Source organism: Daphnia magna, unplaced genomic scaffold (assembly GCF_020631705.1).
Source record: "Daphnia magna isolate NIES unplaced genomic scaffold, ASM2063170v1.1 Dm_contigs261, whole genome shotgun sequence".
Lineage (NCBI taxonomy): Eukaryota > Metazoa > Arthropoda > Branchiopoda > Diplostraca > Daphniidae > Daphnia > Daphnia magna.
The window spans coordinates 33,379-59,059 of record NW_025533209.1 but is presented as its reverse complement, the minus strand read 5'-3'; the positions used below and the strand labels follow the sequence as shown (position 1 = coordinate 59,059).

General features: G+C 40.2%; 6 protein-coding genes, 2 long non-coding RNA genes and 1 pseudogene across 11 annotated transcripts; all 9 read right to left on the bottom strand.

Annotated features, from left to right (window-relative positions):
- Nucleotides 1–26: 26 nt before the first annotated feature.
- Nucleotides 27–1,678, bottom strand: LOC116927653 (speckle-type POZ protein B). The gene is made up of 4 exons (XM_032934697.2): nucleotides 1,627–1,678; nucleotides 1,455–1,553; nucleotides 1,326–1,349; nucleotides 27–1,264 (listed from the first exon to the last, which is right to left on the bottom strand). The coding sequence occupies exon 4, from the start codon at nucleotides 942–944 to the stop codon at nucleotides 168–170; it is 777 nt and encodes a 258-aa protein (XP_032790588.2). The 5' UTR covers nucleotides 945–1,264; nucleotides 1,326–1,349; nucleotides 1,455–1,553; nucleotides 1,627–1,678; the 3' UTR covers nucleotides 27–167.
- A 640-nt stretch (nucleotides 1,679–2,318) lies between these two features.
- On the bottom strand, nucleotides 2,319–3,145 carry LOC123468009 (annotated as a pseudogene).
- A 2,311-nt stretch (nucleotides 3,146–5,456) lies between these two features.
- On the bottom strand, nucleotides 5,457–7,419 carry LOC123468006 (extensin-2-like). Of its 4 annotated transcripts, XM_045167692.1 has the most exons (4): nucleotides 7,260–7,419; nucleotides 6,133–7,082; nucleotides 5,839–5,889; nucleotides 5,457–5,790 (listed from the first exon to the last, which is right to left on the bottom strand). In XM_045167692.1, the coding sequence occupies exons 1-4, from the start codon at nucleotides 7,261–7,263 to the stop codon at nucleotides 5,626–5,628; spliced, it is 1,170 nt and encodes a 389-aa protein (XP_045023627.1). In that variant the 5' UTR covers nucleotides 7,264–7,419; the 3' UTR covers nucleotides 5,457–5,625. The 4 variants fall into 4 exon arrangements, with proteins under 4 accessions (XP_045023627.1, XP_045023625.1, XP_045023626.1 ...); XM_045167690.1 differs by having other exon boundaries at nucleotides 5,839–7,082; XM_045167691.1 differs by having other exon boundaries at nucleotides 5,457–5,889.
- Nucleotides 7,420–8,978: 1,559 nt separating this feature from the next.
- On the bottom strand, nucleotides 8,979–9,963 carry LOC123468012. The gene is made up of 2 exons (XR_006642043.1): nucleotides 9,784–9,963; nucleotides 8,979–9,347 (listed from the first exon to the last, which is right to left on the bottom strand). It is a non-coding gene; the product is annotated as an uncharacterized LOC123468012 (long non-coding RNA).
- Nucleotides 9,964–10,179: 216 nt separating this feature from the next.
- On the bottom strand, nucleotides 10,180–11,028 carry LOC123468013. The gene is made up of 2 exons (XR_006642044.1): nucleotides 10,315–11,028; nucleotides 10,180–10,243 (listed from the first exon to the last, which is right to left on the bottom strand). It is a non-coding gene; the product is annotated as an uncharacterized LOC123468013 (long non-coding RNA).
- Nucleotides 11,029–11,334: 306 nt separating this feature from the next.
- Nucleotides 11,335–12,994, bottom strand: LOC123468008 (speckle-type POZ protein B-like). Its single transcript, XM_045167696.1, has 4 exons — nucleotides 12,940–12,994; nucleotides 12,753–12,866; nucleotides 12,639–12,662; nucleotides 11,335–12,577 (listed from the first exon to the last, which is right to left on the bottom strand). The coding sequence occupies exon 4, from the start codon at nucleotides 12,094–12,096 to the stop codon at nucleotides 11,464–11,466; it is 633 nt and encodes a 210-aa protein (XP_045023631.1). The 5' UTR covers nucleotides 12,097–12,577; nucleotides 12,639–12,662; nucleotides 12,753–12,866; nucleotides 12,940–12,994; the 3' UTR covers nucleotides 11,335–11,463.
- A 627-nt stretch (nucleotides 12,995–13,621) lies between these two features.
- LOC116927648 (kelch-like protein 21) lies at nucleotides 13,622–15,157 on the bottom strand. Its single transcript, XM_045167693.1, has one exon. The coding sequence runs from the start codon at nucleotides 14,831–14,833 to the stop codon at nucleotides 13,748–13,750; it is 1,086 nt and encodes a 361-aa protein (XP_045023628.1). The 5' UTR covers nucleotides 14,834–15,157; the 3' UTR covers nucleotides 13,622–13,747.
- Nucleotides 15,158–16,438: 1,281 nt separating this feature from the next.
- On the bottom strand, nucleotides 16,439–21,096 carry LOC116934704 (extensin-2). Its single transcript, XM_045167697.1, is given in 6 exon segments — nucleotides 16,439–16,969; nucleotides 16,971–17,304; nucleotides 17,473–17,856; nucleotides 17,887–18,055; nucleotides 19,665–20,663; nucleotides 20,948–21,096. Coding segments are annotated over 6 exon segments (2,241 nt in total). The 5' UTR covers nucleotides 20,952–21,096; the 3' UTR covers nucleotides 16,439–16,618.
- Nucleotides 21,097–23,554: 2,458 nt separating this feature from the next.
- On the bottom strand, nucleotides 23,555–25,359 carry LOC116927665 (40S ribosomal protein S9). Its single transcript, XM_045167685.1, has 4 exons — nucleotides 25,219–25,359; nucleotides 24,610–24,846; nucleotides 24,180–24,366; nucleotides 23,555–23,802 (listed from the first exon to the last, which is right to left on the bottom strand). Exons 2-4 carry the CDS (start codon nucleotides 24,830–24,832, stop codon nucleotides 23,628–23,630), a joined length of 585 nt encoding a protein of 194 aa, XP_045023620.1. The 5' UTR covers nucleotides 24,833–24,846; nucleotides 25,219–25,359; the 3' UTR covers nucleotides 23,555–23,627.
- Nucleotides 25,360–25,681: the final 322 nt, after the last annotated feature.

Below are 25,681 nucleotides of genomic sequence, written 5' to 3'. Positions count from 1 at the left end.
CAAACTGACAAATGAAATGCGACGAATTTCAGTCCAAAATCTGATTTGGTTTTTATTGAACAGATAAGCTTTAGATAGTGGTCAGTTCCCCGTATTGATGATATAGCAACCCAGATTTCAAATGTTATTTAAAACTCAACATATAGAAAGGCTGCCAACATAAATTATTATTTCAACATGCGTCGGCTGGCCAACAGAGAAAGGTCAGGATAATTCTTGATCAGCCTCTCCCAATCATCTTGTTTACATATTTCTCTTCCACGCGATTCTACGAAAATGAGTGTTGCTTCTTTAATAGAATCGATTGAGTGAACGTGCGCCCACGCCATTAGATTAATAGCGTTCTCCAATTTGATGCAAGTTAACAAGAACTGAACACACTCGTCTTTCAGGTCCTCAATGTTGTACATATCGGCCGCAACATATAAAGGCTGGGCGATTTCCTCTGATAATTTCGTCGATGTTCGACCAAAGTAAATGTAATGGAGCAATTGTTTGAAAATATCCGGTTTGATATCTTTGATGCAAACTTTTCTCGTGTTTGTTTCTTGCATTCCGCTCTGGAACATGGCTGCGAAGACGGAGCTCCTAACCGACAAAATAGCGACATGACCACCGATTGACTCGTCTCTTTCGGCTGCGTCGAAATGGAATGTAACATCGCAGTTCAACTGATTGACGTACAAACTCACGAATTGCATCTGTGCGTTCATCTCGCCAGTCGTTCTTGAAAAGTTAATCCACAGCACGCAAGGGATCTTTGTTTGCTTCAACTCAAAACGTTGAGATCCAAAGGGCATTTTTGCGGACTTCCATTGACCTGGAGAGATCGGCTTCAAAAAGAATGTCGGACTTGCGTTGATGCTGGCCCAAACAGCAGTTAGCTTGCAGTGGTCATCGTGTCGAAAACACGATGACGTGTTCTCCAAGGAGAGTTCAACCATAAATTCAAAGCTGGATGAGGAAGTTTCGCAATCAGCACCGAGTTGGTTCGGTTGGTAGGACGTCCGGGAAAGATGAAAGGAAAAGATCCCCGGACAAATGTGGTTGAGCTTAAATTTGGCCACGTCTTGGCGTGACGTTTCATACTCGGTGGTGTTGAATGTCCCTTGAATTTTAAATGAACCATCATCCAGTTCTGTTACTTGAAAATCAGGTACAGATGATGGGTGCTTTTCCGGTGACACAGCAGCTGTATTCGCCAGGCGCTCCCGTCCCCGTGCAATGATGACAAATTGCTGTTTTGGTTCTTCTTCAGTAATATCTAATAACATGTTTTCGATAGAATATAGACGCATATGCACAGACGTTAAATTTCCTCTTACCTTTTTCCCCGGATTAAGGTTTTCCTTGACAAAAGAAAACAGAAAAAACAAACAAACAAAGGGGAAAATGTTTAGAGAAACGAAACATGTAATACTTTAGACGAAATTACTAACTGCCACGTAGGTTACCTGTTCCCAAAAACGTCTGCTCATTTTCTCAAGTTTTCTTCTTTATCTTCTCTTCTTATGCGATGGTCGTTTGAGATTATCGCGTTTGATGCACAATGCCTAAAAAAATCGTGAAAGAACAAATAGAGTAATAAATTAAGAGAATCCCGTTCAACTTTCTAATGGAACATACACGAACTTCAATTATTTCCTCTTTACTGAAATCTTTTTGCTAGTCAAAGAAACTAAAATGTGAGAGATAAGAGATAAGATACTGATGTTTTCCATGGTCGCTTGAGTTTAATAGTTATTCACACGTGCGATAACAACTTAACTCCAAATTATCAGCGAAATAGTTACGACGACACCTCGGCTGCGACCCTGAAGATACGTAAATTGCAAATAATCATTTAATTTCTGCTTCAATTAGACATAAGTGATATTGACAATGGAATTTCATTAGTTTAAAGTAGTCTATTTACCTTTGCTTTGAGATTTGTTGTAAACAGCATGATATCAGTAAACTGGAAATAAGAATAGGCTCCTACATCATCTGAAAACCAACCTGCAAGAAAATCTGTCTACTTAAAGACAATTTGATTCCACATTTTAATTGTTAAAAATGCAAACTGAAATGACGACACGCACACCTTACAGGTAATGACGTAACAACCAATAGTCTTACCCTTTTTGACGTTTTTGTTTCCTGGAAAGAGCGTTAAAGGGCTCCTAGAATTGGTTCGATCTATTTGCAGTGAACGTAATACATCCCAGATTTCTCAGGTAAAATTTCTCATTTAATATTCAATTTTCTTTACGTAAATTACGGAACAAGCATGAAAAAGTTCACACAATTTATCAAACTGGCAAATGAAACTTGACAAGTTGCAGCACCAAATCAGATTTTTTATTAAACATATTTAAGTTTTTTCTCCATCTTGATGACATAACATCCCAATTTAGAAATTGATTTAATTTTCAACATATAGATACTCTGCCCGACAGAGAGTGTTATTTCCACATGCTTCGAGTGGCTAACAAACAAAGATCTGGATAATTCTTGATCAGCCTCTCCCAATCATCTTGTTTGCATATTTCTTTTCCATGTGATGCCACGAAAGCGAGTGCTGCTTCTTTAAGGGAATCGACTGCATGGACGTGCGCCCACGCCATTAGATTAATAGCGTTCTCCAATTTGATGCAAGTTAACAAGAACTGAACACATTTGTCTTTCAGTTCGTCAACGTCGTACATATCGGCCGCAACAAACAAAGGCTGGGCGTTTTCCTCTGACAACTTTGTCGATGTTCAACCAGAGTAAATGTAACGGAGCAATTGTTTGAAAATATCCGGTTTGATATCTTTGATGCGAACTTTTCTCGTGCTCGTTTCTTGCATTCCGCCGTGAAACATGGCAGCGAAGACGGAGCTCCTGGCCGACAAAAGGATGACATGACCACCGATCGGCTCGGCTTCATCGATCTCACTCTTTTTCTCCGACATTACTCAGTAGATAATAAAGTAAAACACACTTTTAATTGCACTCGGCACAGCTGTTGAATTCCCTACTATCCTTTACCCAAGTGGTTTTTGAGAATATCCTCCTTGGCGAAACTGAACACAAGGAATTAAATCAAACACAACGAGGATGTGAACATCAACCCGGACGACATTACATCAAGTGACACTAAGCTGCACTTGTTTGCACAGATTTTTTCTTCGAAAACGCCCATTCCCTTCCTCTTCTTTTCTAGTTTACCTTCCCCTTTGCATCGATGTCCGTCGGCGTTATTCAATTTGGCGGCGGAGATGCAACCTCTACGTTACCAACGGCTCACATACGAATGAAAATATCGCGTTTTTAAAGCCGAGTTACTCTTCATGGAACAGCTATAGTACACGAATAAATGTGGTGCGTGCCAATTATTTGAACGAACACTGTAGCAATAGACTTTAAAGTGTTCGGTCTTCATTGTGCAATATGCTGAGTCCTGGCCGTGTAATCGGGCATGGGTAACGTATTTGTTAGATGTGATGTGTAGTTGAAAATGATTTAATGGACTATGTTCTTAACCTATCTGAATGGAAAACATACGGTGAACAGATCCTTATTTCACGTTTTCTATTTAAACTTGACCAGTCACGTGTTTCTAACTCCGGACTAGCAACGTAGCTCTCACTATGCGACCAACGAATGCGATGTGACTAGAAGTTGTTTAACGGCATCATTTATTAGACAACTGAACTAGTACCAGATTCCAATCTGAAGTGATACAATTCAGAATATAAATAAAGCTGAAACGAAATTGTGATGATCAATAACGTCAACCAGTAGAACTTTACATTTAAAAGTGGAACATTGTTTTTGTTAGCAAGCTGATTAAAATCAAAGGGCTATCGATAGTACTTTGGGGCTTCAGTTTTGTAGCTGGGAGCTTAATTATTGAGTTTGAAACTACGATATTTACCCATGATTGTAAGATTATGTGGACTGGATAGTGAACGGCTGTGTGAGTGTGACACTCTCCTTCCTACCGTTGCCGATCGATGAGTCCACTCGACTGGTTCCAATTTTGATTTGTCTTCATTTTATAAGAATTTGTGTCCCCCTAATGCACGCCACTAGCCTATGACGTTGAAAATTACAAGGGCTATATTATTCTTACCCCACCTTAAGTGACGTTTTCACATTTCCTTGTGATTCTCTTCCCTTTTGGCGTTTGGCAATTGCGATTTAAAGGCACGTAACCAGAGAAAAACAGACTATTCTTAACTGATCGCACATTCGCTTTTTTGCTTTGAATTTTCACCAGTTTGAAGGAAAAAAGTGAATATGTACTTAAATGAGTTAATGAATTAACGTGATACGTAACGTCAAGATTGGAATTAACATTGACTATAAATGCTAGAATTTGGTAGTGACGATCCTAGATTGTTTTATTTCCGACAACTGGAATAATTTTATTTCCGACAACTGGAATAACACTTAAACAATGCGTGAGCCAATTAGTGCCAACATCGGCCGCAAGGCGATATGGAGGATTCTTGCATGTCGTTAACGGTCTTGATGCGTGATGCCACACCCTAATTCTTGAGTGCTTGAAAGTAATATGAAATTTTAAACATTCAATTAAGTTATTTGTTTTATAGTCAAGTCAAATGATATTCATCATTGTTTTCCCAATAATGTTCATTTAAGACATTGTGTAATATTTTCTCAGAATTTAAATGGGAGTTAGTTTTATGTCGGAAATTGCCCGATTTTTTTATCAACGTGGTTTGGTGCCTAAATTCACGGTATATAAGAGTTGAGTGCATTTCTTTGTGTAGCGGCACTTGAAATGACTGGGTATGTCACCCTCCCAATGTTGGGATTGCTAGTAACCAAGAGTCTGTAAGCAAATACAACTCGAAACGTCAAGCGTTGGTATGGGATTGGCCCACCATTCCAATGCAAGGCTGAATAGAGAGGTAAGAGCCATCAGCTGATGTCACGATGTGGGTCATATAGTACAGCAATATGATCCGGGCCAACATCGTGACAGGTCTGGAGGATACTAGCATGTCATTCAAGAGCTTAGCGCAACCCTTTTTTTTTTTTTATCAATAATTAAAATCTAAACTGGCAAACCAAAACTTCTAACATCTAGTCCGAATATTTGAGCATTTCCTTTTAAGGGAATTTCAGATTGAAATTAGGAAATTAACATTAGTGGTGGAAATGCAAACTAAAAAATTTTAAGCTACATCCTGCTACGCAATTAAACACGGTTAAGATAAGTGGATTTCAACCTTGCCCAACTCAATGTTAATTGGCTAATGCAATGAATTAAAGCAATGCTACGCAACCAATACGCAACCAACACAATACTACGCAACCAAATCAATTATACCAGACTCATAAAAACCAATGAATTCTCACTATTGTTCTAGTGTATAAATGCGTTCAGCAGTTACAATGTTGTAGGGAAACAAATCGCTTTCATTAGCTTTATTTGATACAGAATAAAAACAACGAGGGGATTTGTTAACGGCATTATATCTGTATTCAACAATTCATTTGGAAACATTTGTATGGAACGACTACTGAATGCATAAATGGAATTACTTATTTTGGAACGAGGACTGTAAATGATAAAATCAAATCTGAATATTCCATCGTCGAGCTTGATGGACAACGCAATTTTCACGATTAATAGTACTTGGGAGCCTCAGTGTAGTAGGATGGGGTTGCATAGGTTGTTGTGTAGTATTTCGGAGCTTCAGTGTAGTAGCTAGGAGTAGCATATGCTGTGGTATACTCGGGGGCCTTTGTAGTATAATATCTTGGAGCCTCAGTCTGGTAATATTTAGGGGCCTCAGTCTGGTAATATTTGGGGGCCTCAGTCTGGTAATATTTGGGGGCCTCAGTGTAGTAAGCTGGAGCAGCGTAAGTGGTTGTGTAGTATTCAGCAGCCTCAGTGTAGTAAGCCGGAGCAGCGTAGGTGGTGGTGTAGTACTTGGGCGCCTCAGTGTAGTAGCTTGGGGCACCGTACGTTGTGGTGTATTCGGGGGCCTTTGTAGTATAATATTGCGGTGCCTCTGTCTGGTAATACTTGGGAGACTCAGTGTAGTAAGCTGGAGCAGCGTATGTTGTGGTGTAGTACTCAGCTTTCTTCGTGTAATACTCCTGGCCGGCAGTTGTGTAGTATTCAGTGGCCTTTGTGGTATAGTATTGAGGAGCTTCAGTGTAGTAAACCGGAGCGGCATATGTTGTAGTGTAGTACTTCGGGGCTTCTGTATAATAGCTTGGAGCCGCATATGTTGTAGTGTATTGTGGAGCCGAATATTTGGGAGCCTCAGTGTAATAAGCTGGAGCGGCGTAAGTGGTGGTGTAGTATTCAGCTTTCTTTGTGTAGTACTCTGGGGCAATAGTTGTGTAGTATTCAGCAGCCTCAGTATAGTAAGACGGAGCAGCATAAGTTGTGGTGTAGTAAGTAGGTTCGACGTAGTACGAAGGAGCAGTCGTGGTGTAATAACTTGGGGCAGCGTAGTACTTCGGGGCTTCAGTGTAGTAGGTCGGCTCGGAGTAATAAGATGGGGCGGCTTCATTGTAGTAGGTTGGTGCTACGTAATACTTGGGCGCCTCTGTAGTTGTGTAGTACGACACGGTTGTAGTGTAGCTTGGAGCAGAGTAATATTTCGGGGCCTCGGTGTAGTAAACTGGTGAAGCGTAAGTTGTGGTGTAATACTCAGGGGCCTTTGTGGTATAGTAGGTGGTAGCCTCGGTGTAGTAGCTTGGAGTGGCATACGTTGTCGTGTAATACACTGGCGATCCTGTGTAATAGCTCGGTGCGGAGTAATATTTTGGTTCCTCCGTATAGTAAGTCGGAGCTGCATACGTGGTGGTGTAGTATTCAGGAGCTTTCGTGCTGTAATACTTGGGAGCCTCGGTGTAGTAAGTGGGTGCCGCATATGTTGTGGGGTAGTACTCGGGCGACTTTGTAGTGTAATAACTGGGGGCAGCATACGTCGTCGTGTAGTACGGCGCAGCAGTGGTAGTTTGGTATGAATAACCACCATAGTTAGAAGACGGAGAACCCATTGGCACAGCTATGCACGATCCAGCCATAACGGCAACAGTAATTAGAAGTGTAATGCCATGGATACCTATACCGATGGAAGAAAAACGAAATCAATTACTGATAGCTCACTGGAGTGTTAAAACATTACAATTAATGCTTAGAATTTAATTTAAATCTCATTCCAACATCTTCAGGAACATCACTAAATCATAGCCGTCCATCAACATCAATTTCTAGTCTAGTTAACCATTGTATACTTTACCCATTGTGGCAAGCCGAAATTTAGCAGATGGTAACGAGCAAAGGAATTCAGCAATTAGTAAACAACTAAACGTCTCTTGTTCCGTCAAAGATGAACACTCGACTGATTTTAGTTGTCTCTATTGCATCATTTTATACGATTTTGTGTCACCCTGATGTTGCTCGCCATCCCCAGCGGGTATTACCTTCCAATATGACGTAACGATTCTTACCCTTTCCCTTTTTGTAGCCTACCATACACAGTGTGAATTGTGTGAATTAAATGTCAATTATTACCCATATCTGCAAAACTGCAAAAAACAATGTGAAATACAATTGAAGGAAAATATGCTGCTGTTGTCAGATTCAAGTTACTCGCTACACTGAATTAAAACACCTTTGTCCTCTCATTTTATAAGACTCCAAAGTCATCCTGTTTCAATTTATTCGCCCTGCGGTTACGACACGTGCACCTTACAGGTAGTGACAGCCAATATTCTTACCCCACCCCTGTTTGCTTGGCGTTTTTGTTTCCTGGAACCGCGGTAAAGGGCTGCTTGAATTGGTTCGATCCACTGGCGGTGAATGTTATGCATCCTAAATATCGCAATTAAAATGCCTCCCTTAATATTTTGTCTGCAAAATTATTGAACAGGAATGAAAAAGTTCACCGACATTCTCAAACTGGCAAATAAAATTCGACGAGTTGCAGCTGATTTGATTTTTATTGAACAGATAAGCTTTAGCTAACGATGAGTTCCCCATCTGGATCATATAAACACCCCAATTAAAAATTTCATTTAACATTCAACACCATAAATAAACTGCCAATATGAATTTTTATTTCCACACGCGTCGAGTGGCCAACAAACAAAGATCTGGATATTTCTTGACCAGCCTCTCCCAGTCATCATCATCTTGCATTGCGCCCTGGAACATGGCATCAAAGACGGAGCTCCTGGCCGACAAAATAGCGACCATTGGCTCGATCTCGTCGAAACAGAACGTACGACGTCACAGTTTAATTGATTGAAGAATTAATCAGACAATTGCCTGTCAGCGTTAGTCTCACCAACACTCTTAGAAAACTTGATATCCAAAGTTTAATAGGGAATAGCGTATAGAGTCTATGGATTTTTGAACAAGCGATAACAAACGGTTAAAATACGAAAGAAGATATTGCGTTTTTAAAGCCGGTTTTATTAAATTTTCACGTGAAATTAACTATTAAACATGACAGAGAAACTACGCAGGGAAAAGCTAGGGTACGAGTTAGTAAAATGCAAAGACTATATCATCGATCGTTTGAAACGAAAAATGTGCGAATAAACTTCAATGTGTTGACTACAGGCACATTAACATGTAGTTTCAGTGCTGTAAGTTGAGCTTGATTTAGTAGATTGAGAGCACCTCGTGTTGTCCTTTAAAACTTTACCTACCGCGTTATGGAGTGAGCTGTACCTTTGGTGTAACAAGTGGGTGCAGAAAACGTGATGATTGCAAGCGGGCGTAGGTGTGAAATGTAATGCGTCGTTGATTATTATGCAATCAATTTTCTTAATCAATTAACATTTCACAAACGCGTGAAATGAAAATGTTCAGAAGCTGCATTTCCTCCGCTGAGGTATTTCGTTTAATCTTTTGAAATAACTCGCTCAAAATATCAGACTAGCAAAACTAAACTCTTATTGATTAGCGAATGTGAAACGATTGATTGATGTGTTGAGTACAAACAACGTAATTAGAAGTTGATTAACGGCAACATTTATTATAGACAAATGAGCTAGTACCACATTCCAAATCGGAAGTGATTCTAGTCAAGAACATAAATAAAGCTGAAGCAAAATTATGATGATCAATAACGCCTTCGGTAGAACTTTACATTAAACAGTGAAGCATTGTTTTTGTTAACGAGCTAATTAAAATCACAGGGCTATCAATAGTACTCTGGGGCTTCAGTTTGGTAGCTGCTGGGAGCTGAGTAATACTTAGGTTCCTTTCGTTTCTCGGTAGACCTTCGGTGGTATTGTTGACGGGTTTGTTAAAGAGTAACATCATTATTTACACGACAATCACTTGTGGTGTATTTGAGTGCCAATTGTTCACGCTCCTGCAAAATGGGTTGTTCGTTTTTAGAGAAATTAGTTGACATAGACCAAGCGGGTTTTTTATTAGCTTCTAATACATTCAGTCCGATACATTTGCTGTGAACGTGATTAACTCTAGATGACTGATATAAGCTTTGAATCATAATATCATGATATCACACATGATATAACACCCCAAATTACAAATTTTATTCAATTTTCAAACGTCTGGGCTATTTGGTATCTAATAAAATGATATCCAGTGGAATCTAGAGACATACGAAACAGATGTTAAATTTCTATTACCTTTGTACATCTGATAAAATCGAACAAGTTTAAGAAATTAATGAAAAAAAGGGCAAGATCATGAAAACTTGAGGGAGAGGAGATTTAAAGAAATCAATGTTGACCATGGAAAACTCTAATTGTAATTACAGAAAACCCAAGTTAAGCCTTTACCTCTGGCAGCTGGCTCATTGCCTCCGGTTTTCCGATTTTCATTGCCTCCGATTTTGATGCAAAATGCCTAAAAAACGCAAAAGAATTGACTGTACAAGTGATGGAACATACACGAACTTCTCTTCTTTCCTCGTTACTGAAATTTCTGTCTTAGTCAAAGAAACTAAAAGAATGAGAGATAAGCGTCTACGTTTTCTAGTCGATTTAAGTTTGGTTAATATCAGTGATAAGAACTGAACTCCAAAGTCCAAACCATCAGCGAAATTATTATGATGATACCTCGGCTGCAATCCTGAGGATAAATCCCAAAATTTCTTATTATTTCTCGTGCAATTGAACATGGCTGATGTTGATCATTGAATTCCATTAGTCTGAAATATTTACCTTTTCTTTGAGGTTTGTTGCAAACAGCATGACATCAGCACGCCGTGATAGTCTACTAAAAACGTCTATTGTATAACTACATAAAATTAAAATTCAGTTAGGGTTTTGCAATTCACCAATTAAAATCTTTGGGGCCATCAATAGTACTTTGGAACTTCAGTGTAGTGCGCTGGAGCAGCATAGGTAGTGGTGTAGTACTCGGCCTTCTCTATAGCGTAGTACTCCGGGCCTTAGTTGTATAATAAGAGGCAGTAGCATAGTTTTGTGGAGCATTGGTGTAGTTGTCTGGCTTGGCGTATGAGGTGTAGGCTTCAGTGTAGTAACTTGGAGGCGAGTAATATTTTGGGGCCTCAGTGTAGAATGCAGGGGTGACGAGGTTGTTGTGTAGTAGTTGGGCTCGGTGTAGTAAGATGGAGCAGCTGTGGTGTAATAAGACGGAGCTACGTAATACTTGTTTGCTTCTGTTGCGGTGTAGTAGACAACAGTAAGGGGTGTAGCTGGGAGCAGCATATAGTACTTCGGGGCTTCGCTGGAATAACTTGGTGTAGCGTATGTCGTAGTTTAGTACACCAGTGCCTCTGTGTAGTAACTTGGGGCCGATTATTATTTGAGGGCTTAAAAAACTAATCCTTTTGAATGCCATGCAGGTAGGCACAAATTCAATTGAATTGGTTAAAATCAAAACTGATCACAGGTTTGATTCCTACGATCAAATGTTAAAATAAAACGTCCAATTACTCATAACTGCAAAGCTGGGAAAACACGATGTGAAATAACACCAATGAAAAATGTCGTACTGCTGTTGTCGTGTCCAAATTGCTTACAACATTGAATTGAAACACCTTTGTCCTCTCATTATATGCGACACCAAAATCACCCTGTTTCAACGCATTAGCCCTGCGGTTACGACACGTTAACCTTTCAGGTAATGACGTAACAGCCAATATTCTTACCCCACCCTTTTTGTTTGGCGTTTTTATTTCCTGGAAACGCGTTAAACGGTTCCTAGAATTGGATTGATCCATTTGCAGTGGACGTGATGCATCCTAGATATTCAGGTGAAATTTCTCATTTAATATTCAATCTGCTAAATTAGTTAACGGGCATGAAAAAGTTAATGGAATTCCTCAAACTGGCAAATGATATTCGATGATTTTCAGTCCAAAATCTGATTTAGTTTTTATTGAACAGATAAGCTTTAGATAGTGGTCAGTTCCCCGTATTGGTGATATAGCATCCCAGATTTCAAATATTATTTAAAACATATACATATAGATATGCTGCCAACATAAATTGTTATTTCAACATGCGTCGGCTGGCCAACAGAGAAAGGTCAGGATAATTCTTGATCAGCCTCTCCCAATCATCTTGTTTACATATTTCTCTTCCACGCGATTCTACGAAAGTGAGTGTTGCTTCTTTAATAGAATCGATTGAGAGAACGTGCGCCCACGCCATTAGATTAATAGCGTTCTCCAATTTGATGCAAGATAACAAGAACTGAACACATTCGTCTTTCAGGTCCTCAATGTCGTACATATCGGCCGCAACATATAAAGGCTGGGCGATTTCCTCTGATAATTTCGTCGATGTTCGACCAGAGTAAATGTAATAGAGCAATTGTTTGAAAATATCCGGTTTGATATCTTTGATGCAAACTTTTCTCGTGTTTGTTTCTTGCATTCCGCTCTGGAACATGGCTGCGAAGATGGAGCTTCTAACCGACAAAATATTGACATGACCGCCGATGGACTCGTCTTTTTCGGCTGTGTCGAAATGGAATGTAACATCGCAGTTGAACTGATTGACGTACAAATTAATGAATTGCATCTGTGCGTTCATCTCGCCACAAGTTCTTGAAAAGTTAATATGCAGCACGTAAGGGATCTTTGTTTGCTTCAACTCAAAACGTTGAGATCCAAAAGGCATTTTTGCGGACTTCCATTGACCTGGAGAGATCGGCTTCAAAAGAATGTCGGACTTGCGTTGATGCTGGCCCAAACAGCAGTTAGCTTGCAGTGGTCATCGTGTCGAAAACACGATGACGTGTTCTCCAAGGAGAGTTCAACCATAAATTCAAAGCTGGATGAGGAAGTTTCGCAATCAGCACCGAGTTGGTTCGGTTGGTAGGACGTCCGGGAAAGATTAAAGGAAAAGAGCCCCGGACAAATGTGGTTGAGCTTAAATTTCACCTTTTGGCGTGACGTTTCATATTCGGTGGTGTTGAATGTCCCTTGAATTTTAAATGAACCATCATCCAGTTCTGTTACTTGAAAATCAGGTACAGGTGATGGGTGCTTTTCCGGTGACAAAGCAGCTGTATTCGCCAGGAGCTCCCGAACCAGGATCTTCCGAGCCAGGAATAGTCTTGCAGTGATACTAGACCGTTTTGGTTTTTCTTCAATAATATCTAATAACATGATTTCGATAGAATATAGACGCATATGCACAGACGTTAAATTTCCTCTTACCTTTTTCCCCGGATTAAGTTTTTCCTTGACAAAAGAAAAAAGAAAAAACAAACAAACAAAGGGAAAAATGTTTAGAGAAACGAAACATGTAATACTTTAGACGAAATTACTAACTGCCACGTAGGTTGGCGGTTTCCACAAACGACTGTCCATTTTCTCAAGTTTTCTTCTTTATCTTCTCTTCTTATGCGATGGTCGTTTGAGATTATCGCGTTTGATGCACAATGCCTAAAAAAATTGTGAAAGAACAAATAGAGTAATAAATTTAGAGAATCCCATTCAACTTTCTAATGGAACATACACGAACTTCAATTCTTTCCTCTTTACTGAAATCTTTTTGCTAGTCAAAGAAACTAAAATGTGAGAGATAAGAGATAAGATAATATGTTTTCCATGGTCGCTTGAGTCTAGTTCACACGTACGATAACAACTCAACTCCAAATTATCAGCGAAATAGTTATGACGACATCTTGGCTGCGAGCGACCCTGAAGATACGTAAATAGCAAATAATCATTTAATTTCTGCTTCAATTAGACATAAGTGATATTGATAATTGAATTTCATAAGTTTAAAGTAGTCTATTTACCTTTGCTTTGAGATTTGTTGTAAACAGCATGATATCAGCAAACTGAAAATAAAAGTAGGCTCCTACATCATCTGAAAACCAACCTGCAAGACAATCTGTCTACTTAAAGACAATTTGATTCCAAATTTTAATTGTTAAAAATGCAAACTGAAACGACGACATGCACACCTTAAATATAACGTAACAGCCACTATTCTTACCCTTTTTGACGTTTTTGTTTCCTGGAAAGAACGTTAAAGGGCTCCTAGAATTGGTTCGATCCATTTGCAGTGAACGTAATACATCCCAGATTTCTCAGGTAAAATTTCTCATTTAATATTCAATTTGCTTTAAATTATGGAACAAGTATGAAAAAATTCACGCAATTTATCAAACTGGCAAATGAAACTCGACAAGTTGCAGCACCAAATCAGATTTTTTATTAAAAAGATTTCAGTTTTTTCTCCATCTTGATGACATAACATCCCAATTTAGAAATTGATTTAATTGTAAACATATAGATACTCTGCCCGACAGAGAGTGTTATTTCCACATGCTTCGAGTGGCTAACAAACAAAGATCTGGATAATTCTTGATCAGTCTCTCCCAATCATCTTGTTTGCATATTTCTTTTCCATGTGATGCCACGAAAGCGAGTTCTGCTTCTTTAAGGGAATCGACTGCATGGACGTGCGCCCACGCCATTAGATTAATAGCGTTCTCCAATTTGATGCAAGTTAACAAGAACTGAACACACTCGTCTTTCAGGTCCTCAATGTCGTACATATCGGCCGCAACAAACAAAGGCTGGGCGTTTTCCTCTGACAACTTTGACGATGTTCGACCAGAGTAAATGTAATGGAGCAATTGTTTGAAAATATCCGCTTTGATGTCTTTGATGCAAACTTTTCTCGTACTCGTTTCTTGCATTCCGCCGTGGAACATGGCAGCGAAGACGGAGCTCCTGGCCGACAAAAGGAAGACATGACCACCGATCGGCTCGTCTTCATTGATCTCATCGAAACTGAACGAAACGTCACAGTTTAATTGATTGACGTACAAGTTCGTGAATTGCCTGTGAGCGTTAATCTCTCCAACACTTTGATAAAACTTGATCCAAAATTGGCAAGGAATTTCAGTTGCATCCCAATCTGGAATGACGGGGAACGTTTCGGACTTCCATACAATGTAAGGTAACTGGTCCAAAATGATTTTCTGACATCTACCGACGCGAGACCATACAGCAGCTGATTGGTCCCTACCATCCATAGAAATTAACCACTGCGATGTTGGGCATGCTTCACGCTTCAGCTTGAGATTCACCATGAACTGAGTATCGGGTGAGCACTCACATTGATCAGGCTCACGATCTTGCTTGTAGAACTTCAAGGTAAGCTTGTAGAAAGCTGAGGAATATTGGTCGAGTCTAAACGTCGTCTCTTGGCTTCCTCTTGCGTTTTCAATTGAGCTGATGTCGAATGCCCATTTAATATGATACAATCCGCCAGATAGCGCTGTTACCTGAACGTCTGATGGAACATTCACCGATATCGAAGAAGAAACATCTGAATCTGACAAACTGGCCATTTTCGTACTTGCCTCCAGAAGCACACTCTTTTTCTCCGACATTACTTAGTAGATAATGAAGTAAAACACACTTTTAATTGCACTCGGCACAGCTGTTGAATTCCCTACTATCCTTTACCCAAGTGGTTTTTGAGAATTTCCTCCTTGGCGAAACGAAACACAAGAGATTAAATCAAGCACAATCGAACACCAACCCGAGGCGACATTACATCAAGTGACACCTAAGCTGCACTTGTTTGCACAGATTTTTCTTCGAAAACGCCCATTCCCTTCCTCTTCTTTTCTAGTTTACCTTCCCCTTTGCACCGATGTCCGTCGGCGTTATTCAATTTGGCGGCGGAAATGCAACATCTACGTTAACCAACGGCTCACATACGAATGAAAATGTCGCGTTTTTAAAGCCGAGTTACTCTTCATGGAAGAGCTATAGTGCCCGAATAAATGTGGTACACAGAGTGCCAATTATTTGAACGAACACTGTAGCAGAGTAATAGAATACTATAGAGACTAGAATACTTCAGAGTAATAGTATCTATTACTCTGACTGTAGCAATAGACTTTAAAGTTTTCGGTCTTCATTGTGCAATATGCTGAGCCCTGACCGTGTAATCGGGCATGGGTAACGTATTTGTTAGATGTGATGTGTAGTTGAAAATGATTTAATGGACTATGTTCTTAACCCATCTGAATGGCAAACATACGGTGAAATAAAGATCCTTATTTCACGTTTCCTATTTAAACTTGAATAACTATAACTGCTAGAATTTAGTAGTGACGATCCTCGATTGTTTTATTTCCGACAACTGGAATAACACCTAAACAATGCGTGAGCCAATTAGTGCCAATATCGGCCGCAAGGTGATATGGAGGATTCTTGCATGTCTTTAACGGTGTTGATGCGTCATGCCACACCCTAAATCGTGAGTGCTTGAAAGTAATATGAAATTTTAAACATTTAATTAAGTTATTTGTTTTATAGTCAAGTCAAATGATATTCATCATTGTTTTCCCAATAATGTTCATTTAAGACATTGTGATTGGATTGCTAGTAACCAAGAGTCTGTAAGCAAATACAACTCGAAACGTCAAGCGTTGGTATGGGATTGGCCCCCCATTGCAATGCAAGACTGAATAGAGAGGTAAGAGCTATCAGCTGATGTCACGATGTGGATCATATAGTACAGCAATATGATCTCCGTCCGGGCAGGTCTGGAGGTTACTAAAATAGCAAGTCAATCAAGTGCTTAGCGCAACCCTTTTTTTTTTCTTTTTGTTTTCAACAACTATTTAAGCATTTCCCTAAAATAGAAATTACAGGATGAAACTAGGAAATTAGCTTTAATGGTGGAAATGCATACTGAAAGAATTTCGCTACACTATGCTATTCAATGAAATAGGGTAAACAGCAGAAGTAAGATTTAAAGATGCCCAATAAATTCTCTATGCCAATGGGCTAACGTAATGAATGAAGTCAATATTCTGTACTAGGTATCAGAAGATATAATATCATAAACAGATTCACAAATATTTGATATAACTCTAAAATTTTTTACTGTAAATTAATGTTCAGAATTACAAAGCTGTTCAAAGCAAAATTGAAATTGCCTTCACCCACCTTATTTGATAAAGAATAGACAAAATAATGGATTAGGTAACGATATACATTTGTATTCAACATTTCATTAAGAAACCACAATGTTATGGAACGACTGGTGAATGCATAAATATATATCAAGGAAATACTTAATTTGGAACGAGGACTACCAATGATAAAACAAAATCTAATTGACACTTCATCAAGCTAGATGGACAACACAATTTTAACGATTAATAGTACTTTGGTGGCTCAGTGTAGTAGGATGGGGTTGCATATGTTGTGTAGTAGGCTGGAGCCTCGGTGTAGTAACTGGGAGCAGAGTAAGTGGTGGTGTAGTACTCTGGCGCTTTTGTGGTGTAGTATTTGGGGGCTTCAGTTTGGTAGTAATTTGGAGCTGAGTAGTACTTTGGTGCCTCGGTGTAGTAGCTGGGAGCAGAATACGTTGTGGCGTAGTACTCGCGAGCCTTGGTGGCGTAGTACTCGGGAGCCTTGGTGGCGTAGTACTCGGGAGCCTTGGTGGCGTAGTACTCGGGAGCCTTGGTGGCGTAGTACTCGGGAGCCTTGGTGGCGTAGTACTCGAGGAGCCTTGGTGGCGTAGTACTCGGGAGCCTTGGTGGCGTAGTACTCGGGAGCCTTGGTGGTGTAGTACTCGGGAGCCTTGGTGGTGTAGTACTCGGGAGCCTTGGTGGTGTAGTACTCGGGAGCCTTGGTGGTGTAGTACTCGGGAGCCTTGGTGGTGTAGTACTCAGGAGCCTTGGTGGTGTAGTACTCGGGAGCCTTGGTGGTGTAGTACTCGGGAGCCTTGGTGGTGTAGTACTCGGAAGCCTTGGTGGTGTAGTACTCGGGAGCCTTGGTGGTGTAGTACTCGGGAGCGGAGTAAGTCGTAGTGTAATAGACGGGGGATTCGGTGTAGTAGCTTGGGGTAGCATAAGAATACGCGTAGTATTCAGGCGCCTTAGTGGTGTAGTACTTCGGAGCTTCGTTCAGGTAGTAGGTTGGAGCCGAATATTTAGGAGCCTCAGTGTAGTAAACGGGAGCAGCATAAGTGGTAGGGTAGTATTCGGCCTTTTCCATGGCGTAGTACTCGGGGACCTTAGTGGTATAATAAGAAGCTGTAGTGTAGTATTGTGGTGCATCGGTGTAGTAGCTTGGCTTGGCATATGTAGCAGAGTGTACCGGGGCTTCAGTGTAGTAGCTTGGTGCCGAGTAGTATTTGGCAGCTTCAGGGTAATAAGCTGGGGTGGCATAGGTTGTTGTGTAGTAGCTAGGCTCGGTGTAGTAAGACGGGGCGGAGTAATACTGAGGGGTCTCAGTGTAGTAAGTGGGCTCACTGTAGTAAGACCGAGCGGCTTCAGTGTAGTAAGTCGGAGCTACGTAGTACTTGGTTGCTTCTGCTTCGGTGTAGTAAGCAGCGGTAGTAGTAGAATAGCTGGGGACAGCATAGTACTTTGGGGCTTCGGTGTAGTAGCTTGGTGCAGCGTAAGTAGTTGAGTAGTACTCCGGTGCCTTAGGGGTGTAGTATTTGGGAGCCTCAGTGTAGTAGCTCGGAGCTGAGTAGGACTTGGGAGCTTCAGTGTAGTAGCTAGGAGCAGCATATGTTGTTGTATAATACTCGGCCTTCTTCGTTGTGTAGGACTCGGGAGCCTTGGTGGTGTAGTAGCTGGGGGCTGCATACGTCGTTGTGTAGTAAGGCGCCGGAGTAGTGTTGTACCCAGAAGACGATCCCATCGGTCCACCCATCGGTCCACCCATGGCCTCTCCAGCAAACAAGGTAACGACAGCCAACAGCAGCATCGCGCCGTAATTAGCTGAAACAAGACAATACATAAAACGTTATCTCCTGAATCCACCTGGATGTAATAATTAGATGCACACAAGTTCATTTCGATTGATTGAAATCAAAATGAATCACAATTTCAATTCCTACGATTAAATAATTAAGTAAAACGATAAATTACTCGTCATTTTAGAGTTAGAAAACACGATGTGAAGTACAACTGATGGAAGATGTCGTGCTGCTGTCCAAGTTGCTTACTACACTGAATTAATACACCTCTGTCCTCTCATTTTATATGATTCCAAAGTCACCCTGTTTCAATTCATTGGCCCTGCGGTTACGACACGTGCACCTAACGGGTAGTGACGTAACAGCCAATATTCTTACCCCACCCTTTTGGCTTTGCGCTTTTGTTGTGTAGGAGCACGTTTGAAAGGGCGAACATTGCTGATTCAATGTCAAACAACAATCCTTAACGTGAATATCAATTTCTCTTTAAAACAATAGGCACAAGAGAATGTTAATTGTAAAACTCTTATTATAATTTTAAAACTAGTTAACTATCTGTTATAATTACCCCGTGAATGCAAAATGTATCCGTTAACTTATTAATTCCAATGATTTGGCTGACGACATCGAGACAAAGAAAACACAAAAAGATGTGATTTAACGAATGATTCAATCTTTTCCTTTTCCTAGTCGGTAATTGCAAGAAAAAGGTCCTTTATTCATTGTTTTTTAGAAATTTGAAAAATTTTCAACTTTTTTTCGGTTTATTTTACCAAATTTAATTTATAATATTGGTTTTCTATTAATTTAATTTTCATAGATAAAAAAAGAAATATACCAATTTTACGGTTGTCAAGAAAGGACGCCTTACGCTGCGTCAAAATCATTGTAAAATTAAGCGTTGAAAGTTGCTTAAATGTTACAATTCATGTTTGCATTCAAGTGCCAATCTTACACCTGTGTATCCAAGACGTAAACCAACGATCAAAAATCCTTTGTGGGGCATGCGTCATGATAACTGCGCAGATTGAAGACATGAACAAATATTTACTTAACTAGGCTTGATAAGATCAGAGGACGTGCCTTGGGTACGAACGGTACGTAGGCATTTACGAATACGTTTACTATCCCACGTAGGACTATGTTGATGGACATTTTTCCTCACGTAATTTCACATTTGAAGAAATAAGGTAATAACGGGATTCTTTAAGCCTCATTAGTTTGCCATTAAGAATTACCATAGGGTATACTGTACGGCTAGGTGTAAAGGTGTTCCGAAGGCCTATAGGCCTATCGTGAAAGAAACTCGATTCACCATGACACGCTTGTTTTTTACACAAGTTTTATTTAAAAAAAAGATGTTAAATGCGAAGGGTTAACGAGAACATTTTTGTATGAAACATATCATTTGACATTAATGTTGTACTTCAAGAACGACTGTGATGAACCAATAAATATGGGAGATGAAATGTTTAGCTATTTAAAAAAACTTGTCCTCTAATAGTATTTTGGAGCTGCTTCAGTGTAGTAGCTTGGGGCAGAGTAGTACTTTGGAGCCTCAGTGTAATAGCTGGGAGCCGCATAAGTGGTGGTGTAGTATTCGGGCGCCTTTGTAGTGTAGTATTTTGGACCCTCTGTATAGTAGCTGGGAGTGGCATATGATGTGGTGTAGTATTCAGGTGCCTTGGTGGTGTAGTACTGTGGCTCTTCGCTTTTGTAGTAGGTCGGAGCCGGATAGTACTTGGGAGCCTCAGTGTAGTAAACAGGGGCAGCGTAAGTAGTGGTGTAGTATTCAGCTTTCTTGGTATAGTACTCCGGGGCTTTAGTTGTGTAGTATTCAGCAGCCTTTGTGGTGTAATATTGTGGAGCATCAGTGTAGTAAGATGGAGCAGCATACGTTGTAGTGTAATAGCTAGGTTCAACGTAATACGAAGGAGCAGCAGTGGTGTAGTAACTGGGGGCAGAGTTATACTTTGGAGCCTCAGTGTAGTATGTAGGCTCCACGTAGTAAGACTGAGCAGCTTCAGTGTAGTAAGTCGGAGCTGTATAATATTTGGCTGCTTCTGTTGTGGTGTAGTAGCCAATAGTAGTGGTGGTGTAGCTGGGTGCAGCATAATATTTAGGAGCCTCGGTGTAGTAGATTGGTGTAGCGTAAGTTGTGGTGTAATAAACCGGGGCCTCTGTGTAGTAACTTGGAGCCGAATAATACTTTGGGGCTTCAGTGTAGTAGGTCGGAGCAGCATAAGTAGTGGTGTAGTATTCCGGCGCTTTGGTCGTGTAGTACTTGGTAGGCTCTGTGTAGTAACTCGGGGAAGCATATGTTGTCGTGTAATACTCGGCCTTCTTCGTTGTGTAGTAATCAGGAGCCTTGGTGGTGTAGTAGGACGCCGGCGTGGTGTAGTACCCGGATGAAGACGATCCCATCGGTCCACCCATGGACTCTCCAGCCATCAAAGAAACAGCCAATAGCAGCAATGTGGCGTAGTTAGCTGCAAATTGAAAAAGAATGCGGTTTAAGGTGTGATCTAAACAAAGAGCCTTAGAAAACATTTACATCAGTTTTTTAACAATATCCAAGAGTCAATAAATGAGCCTGGTTTTCCCATAATTACAAGATGTAAATCCTGAGTACATAAAACTAAACAATGCGATCATCACTTTGAAAATTTAGCTTGAAATTACGGTTCAAAACATGTTTGATAAAAATGACAAGCTTCTTCTAGAAAAATAGAATTCATTCAAAACAAAGGTGAGATTAACGTAACATATTTACCCATGATAATAAGTGAAATTTGACTTGGTAATGAACGGCTGTGTGACACTCTCCTTCCTACCGTTACTGATCGATGAGTCCACTCGACTGATTCCAATTGAGTTTTGTCCTCATTTTATAAGAATTTTTGTCAGCCTGATGTGCACGCCACTAGCCCATGGCATTGAAAATTACAAGTGCTGTATGATGCTTACCCCTCCTTTATTGATATTTTCGCCTACCTTATGACATCCTCTTCCCCATTTCCTTCTCTTTTTGGCCGTTGGCAATGGCGATTTAAGGCCACGTATTTTCTTGTCTTACATTTTCATTCAAAACGTTATGATGGTAAAAAAAAAAGAAGGATGTGTCCCTTAATGCCATTGCAATGTTAAACTCAAAACTGGAATCGTAGGATTGACAATAATTGTCATAAATAAACAATAAAGATCCTACATAAGTTTGTAGTTGCTTTTTCAACGGGTAACTGATTGAATGACAAGGGACATTGCTTAATGCTTATACGGGTAAATACAAATCTAAATATTGAAATCTAATTGTAAATTGAACTCGGCGATTAATATTTGCGCTCTCGTTTCGTAGAACTCTTAGTTGATGCATAAACTCATTAGTGTCGACATCGGCCGCAAGGTAATATGGAGGATTCTTGCATGTCATTAGCGGTGTTGATGCGTCATGCCACACCCTAAATCGTGAGTGCTAGATAATAATTCGAAATTTTAAACATTTAATTAAGTTATTTGTTTTATAGTCAAGTCAAATGATATTCATCATTGTTTTCCCAATAATGTTCATTTAAGACATTGTGTAATATTTTCTCAGAATTTAAATGGGAGTTAGTTTTATGTCGGAAATTGCCCAATTTTTTTATCAACGTGGTTTGGTGCCTAAATTCACGGTATATAAGAGTTGAGTGCATTTCTATGTGTAGCGGCACTTGAAATGACTGGGTATGTCACCCTCCCAATGTTGGGATTGCTAGTAACCAAGAGTCTGTAAGCAAATACAACTCGAAAGGTCAAGCGTTGGTATGGGATTGGCCCACCATTCCAATGCAAGGCTGAATAGAGAGGTAAGAGCTATCAGCTGATGTCACGATGTGGGTCATATAGTACAGCAATATGATCCGGGCCAACATCGTGACAGGTCTGGAGGATACTAGCATGTCATTCAAGAGCTTAGCGCAACCATTTTTTTCTTTCTTTCTTTTTTTTTCACAATTAAGTGAAATTGCGCAAACAATGAACTCTAGCTGCTAGTACCCAATTTTGAGCATTGACTTTCTACTTGACATTTTCAATGGAAAACTAGGAAAACCCACGATAGCGATGGAAATGCAGCATGAGATGAGCTTGAAATGACTGGGTATGGTACCCTCCCAATGTTGGGATTGCTATAGTAACCAAGAGTCTGTAAGCAATTACAACTCGAAAGGTGAAGCGTTGGAATGGGATTGGCCCCCCATTGCAATGCAAGACTGAATAGAGAGGTATGAGCCATCAGCTGATGTCACGATGTGGATCATATAGTACAGCAATATGATCTCCATCCGGGCAGGTCTGGAGGTTACTAAAATAGCAGTGCTTAGCGCAACCTTTTTTTTTTCTTTTCAGAATTTAGTGATATAGCGCCAACAATTAATTCTAGCTACTAATACCAAATTTTGAGCATCGACTCTCTACTTAACATTTTAAATTGAAAACTATAAGAAAACCCGGCTAGCGGTGGAAATAGAGCCTGAGAGGATCTTCTTTACACCGTCTAGTGCAATAGAGGTGGGGTAAGAATACTGGTAATTCAAAAATGTTCAATTTCAAGATGCCATTGGGCTAAAGCGATGAATCAGGGTGACGGTAGGTACTATAAAAAGGAACGTGCGAATTATCAGGTATCTTCAAACTGATTTCACCGTTCACTAATTTTGGTAACTTTAGCTTGCAATCATGGTTAAGACAGAATCTTTCATTTATTTTAAGCCAAACTAACTGCCATATTTCTCAAAATAGTTTATTATTTAAATTATCTACTGAGCTGTCAAATTTTTCTATCTGTATGTAACTACGGCGTCATGGTGATGTTGCCGCTTCGTTCTCTTGTGTACCGACGGATTCGTGCTCAGCTGTATACTACACAACTACAACACCTCATGAGTTATGTAAACTAATGTTTCTTACTTCAACACCAAAGAGCCCGAATATTACACCACAAATGCTGTCTACTAAACCGACTCACTCAAATATAATGAATCCCTACTACACCAAACACTCCACTACAAGCTATTCTGCTTTTAGCTGCTATATCGACGCTCGGGTTTGCTACACCATAAAAATTCTGACAATAACCTCATTTGCGTTAATATTTTATCAATTAGAAATTGTAATATCACAGCTGAAAAGTTAACTTACTTTATACTTTCTTCTCTGCAACAAGTTATCTCACTCTAGTTATTAACAGTTGCTTGTTGCCAAGTTACTTACAAAAATTGCAAATACAATCATTTAACCCCAACAGTGGACATGAAAGATTAAGGGTTTTTGCTAAGAGTTCCTTTCATAGCTGAGACCATGGTCCATACGCTTACAAAAACAAACCTGACGCATGGAAAACTGTCTTCGCGCACGAAATTGTATTTGCTGATCAGATACAATATAAGGCTCGAATTAAGAGTGGAGCGAATAGCCTACTCGTCATCTTCTTCACCGCCATCACCACCATCTGTGCCCTTCTTCAAGTTCTTTCTCTTGACACGACCAGCACGGCCGCCACCGAACGGTGAGCGAAGAGCAAAGTCGATGTGTTTCTGGGAATCCAACCGAACGATGAAGCTGGGAATGTTCACCAATTGCTTGCGAACGCTGAAAATAAGAAAAACAGTAAGTTGCTTGAAACGTATGCATTTTTAGCAAGGTTTGACAATAAGATTCAGTCAAGTTTGCCCACCGAGCCGTAAGTGTCTACCCAGAACTAGACATCAGGCGTGAAGTGTTGCTAGCAACAACTTCAGTGGCCATTCAAAGAAAATCTCGTATGCGCTAGATTACATGTGGATGTTTTCCACATCACGTAACGCTCAGCGACAGTGAGAAATGTTACTAGGCGTGGACTGTTGCTAGCAACAAACCAGTGGCCCATATGACATCCAATGGAACATGAGATCACGTCAAAGGGAAAATCCGGTGACGTGTCAGGCAACTTGTTTCATAATGCTAGCTGAACGGGAGTTGCTGAATACCGAATGTGTCGCTGGCGGATGAGAACGCGAGCGTGGTGAATCGACTTGGCCAATCCCAATTTGAAAACTTGGGTTTGAAGCCGACGTTCCAAGAAATCCTCAACCTTCAAGCTGAGCACGTAATCGAGCTTCATGCGGCTCTCCTCCAACACACCGATGCGTACCAAACGGCGAAGAAGGGCGTTACCTATACGACAAAGAATTGCATGATTAATCACTCCACATATTCAATGAACACAGAATGGGGTTCATTATACAACTAATTATCTCAGTTATTTACTCATGTAAGATTGACATCAGGTCTCAGCCAAGAAGTGTCAGATAATGTGCATCATGCAAATTAGTTCTATTCAGCAATGAATAGGCTACAAAGACTACCATGCTCTACTCAGCATGCTTTCAACAGTAAAATTCACAACAATGTCATTACCTTCAAACAGACGTTTGCCATCTTTCTCATCAAGAGTGAGCAACTCTCTGGCAGCTTTACGGATCTTGGCCAAAGTGTACTTGACCCTCCAGACTTCCCTCTTGTTGCGAAGACCATATTCACCAATCAATTTAAGCTCTTGATCCAAACGAGCTTTCTCGAAGGGGCGTCGGGGAGCGACGCACACCTTTCGCTGTACCAAGGGAGCACGGTGGTTCACCATTTTGACTGTTTAGCCTGTACAGATAACAAAGAAATTAAGGTTTTACATTCATAAATCAAGAACATTGAAAAAAGAAAAGTTTCATTATCGCCTAGTCACGAATCAGGTCAATCTACAACAAGATTCCTGGGATTAAAACTGGCAATTAATTTAGCCACATTCCATCAACAGTCTCTATTTAAACAAGAGGAGTCAAAAGTGGAACAGAGGCATGCCCGGGCCGGTACGCAAAATCCATACAAATCAAACACATCTTTACGATCCCCTAATTGTTTTTCAATTCTACTTCAATATGATGATAAAAGCTGTTTGTCAAAACTAAGATTGCTGCTTACGCTTTAACAAATCATCAAACTTTCAGGAAATAAATATGAACTGGAACTTACCAAGCAAGCTACAGAAGCGACGGCGGCCAGAGAGAGTGTGGCCGAATAGATGGTTGGAATATGGGGTACCTCTTCTTATAGACGTCGATGAAGCCTTGTCTTGCCAAACGCGCGCGATTTGATACAAAATACAGCATTGCAAGAGTTCCGAAAATGGTGATGGAAAACGACAGGTAAAAGCTACTTGCAAACTTATACTTGCAAGTTTAACTGAAAGTAGCTTTTCCCAGCTAATCCCAGCTTACCAACTTCGTAACAAACTGAAAACTTTGCTGTCTCTAATTCACACTCTCAAAGTTAACGACACCAACAAAATTACAACAAAACTTTGCTTGCGTCGACGGTGGAAATCACATTTTCGTTTTCCTTGCAAACCATTTCGTGTTGAACCAATATTTCTCGTGAATGTTTAAATATGGCTGATTTTCCGCCATATTTATTTTGAGGGGGTTCATATTGATCT

Coding starts and splice junctions, on each gene's coding strand:
- LOC116927653 (XM_032934697.2), bottom strand. CDS start 944: ATGGTTGAACTCTCCTTGGAGAACACGTCATCGTGTTTTCGACACGAT.
- LOC123468008 (XM_045167696.1), bottom strand. CDS start 12,096: ATGCCTTTTGGATCTCAACGTTTTGAGTTGAAGCAAACAAAGATCCCT.
- LOC116927648 (XM_045167693.1), bottom strand. CDS start 14,833: ATGTCGGAGAAAAAGAGTGTGCTTCTGGAGGCAAGTACGAAAATGGCC.
- LOC116927665 (XM_045167685.1), bottom strand. CDS start 24,832: ATGGTGAACCACCGTGCTCCCTTGGTACAGCGAAAGGTGTGCGTCGCT. Junction 24,367..24,609: donor TGGCAAACGTCTGTTTGAAG/GTAATGACATTG, acceptor TTTGTCGTATAG/GTAACGCCCTTCTTCGCCGT. Junction 23,803..24,179: donor ATCCGCCAGCGACACATTCG/GTATTCAGCAAC, acceptor TCTTATTTTCAG/CGTTCGCAAGCAATTGGTGA.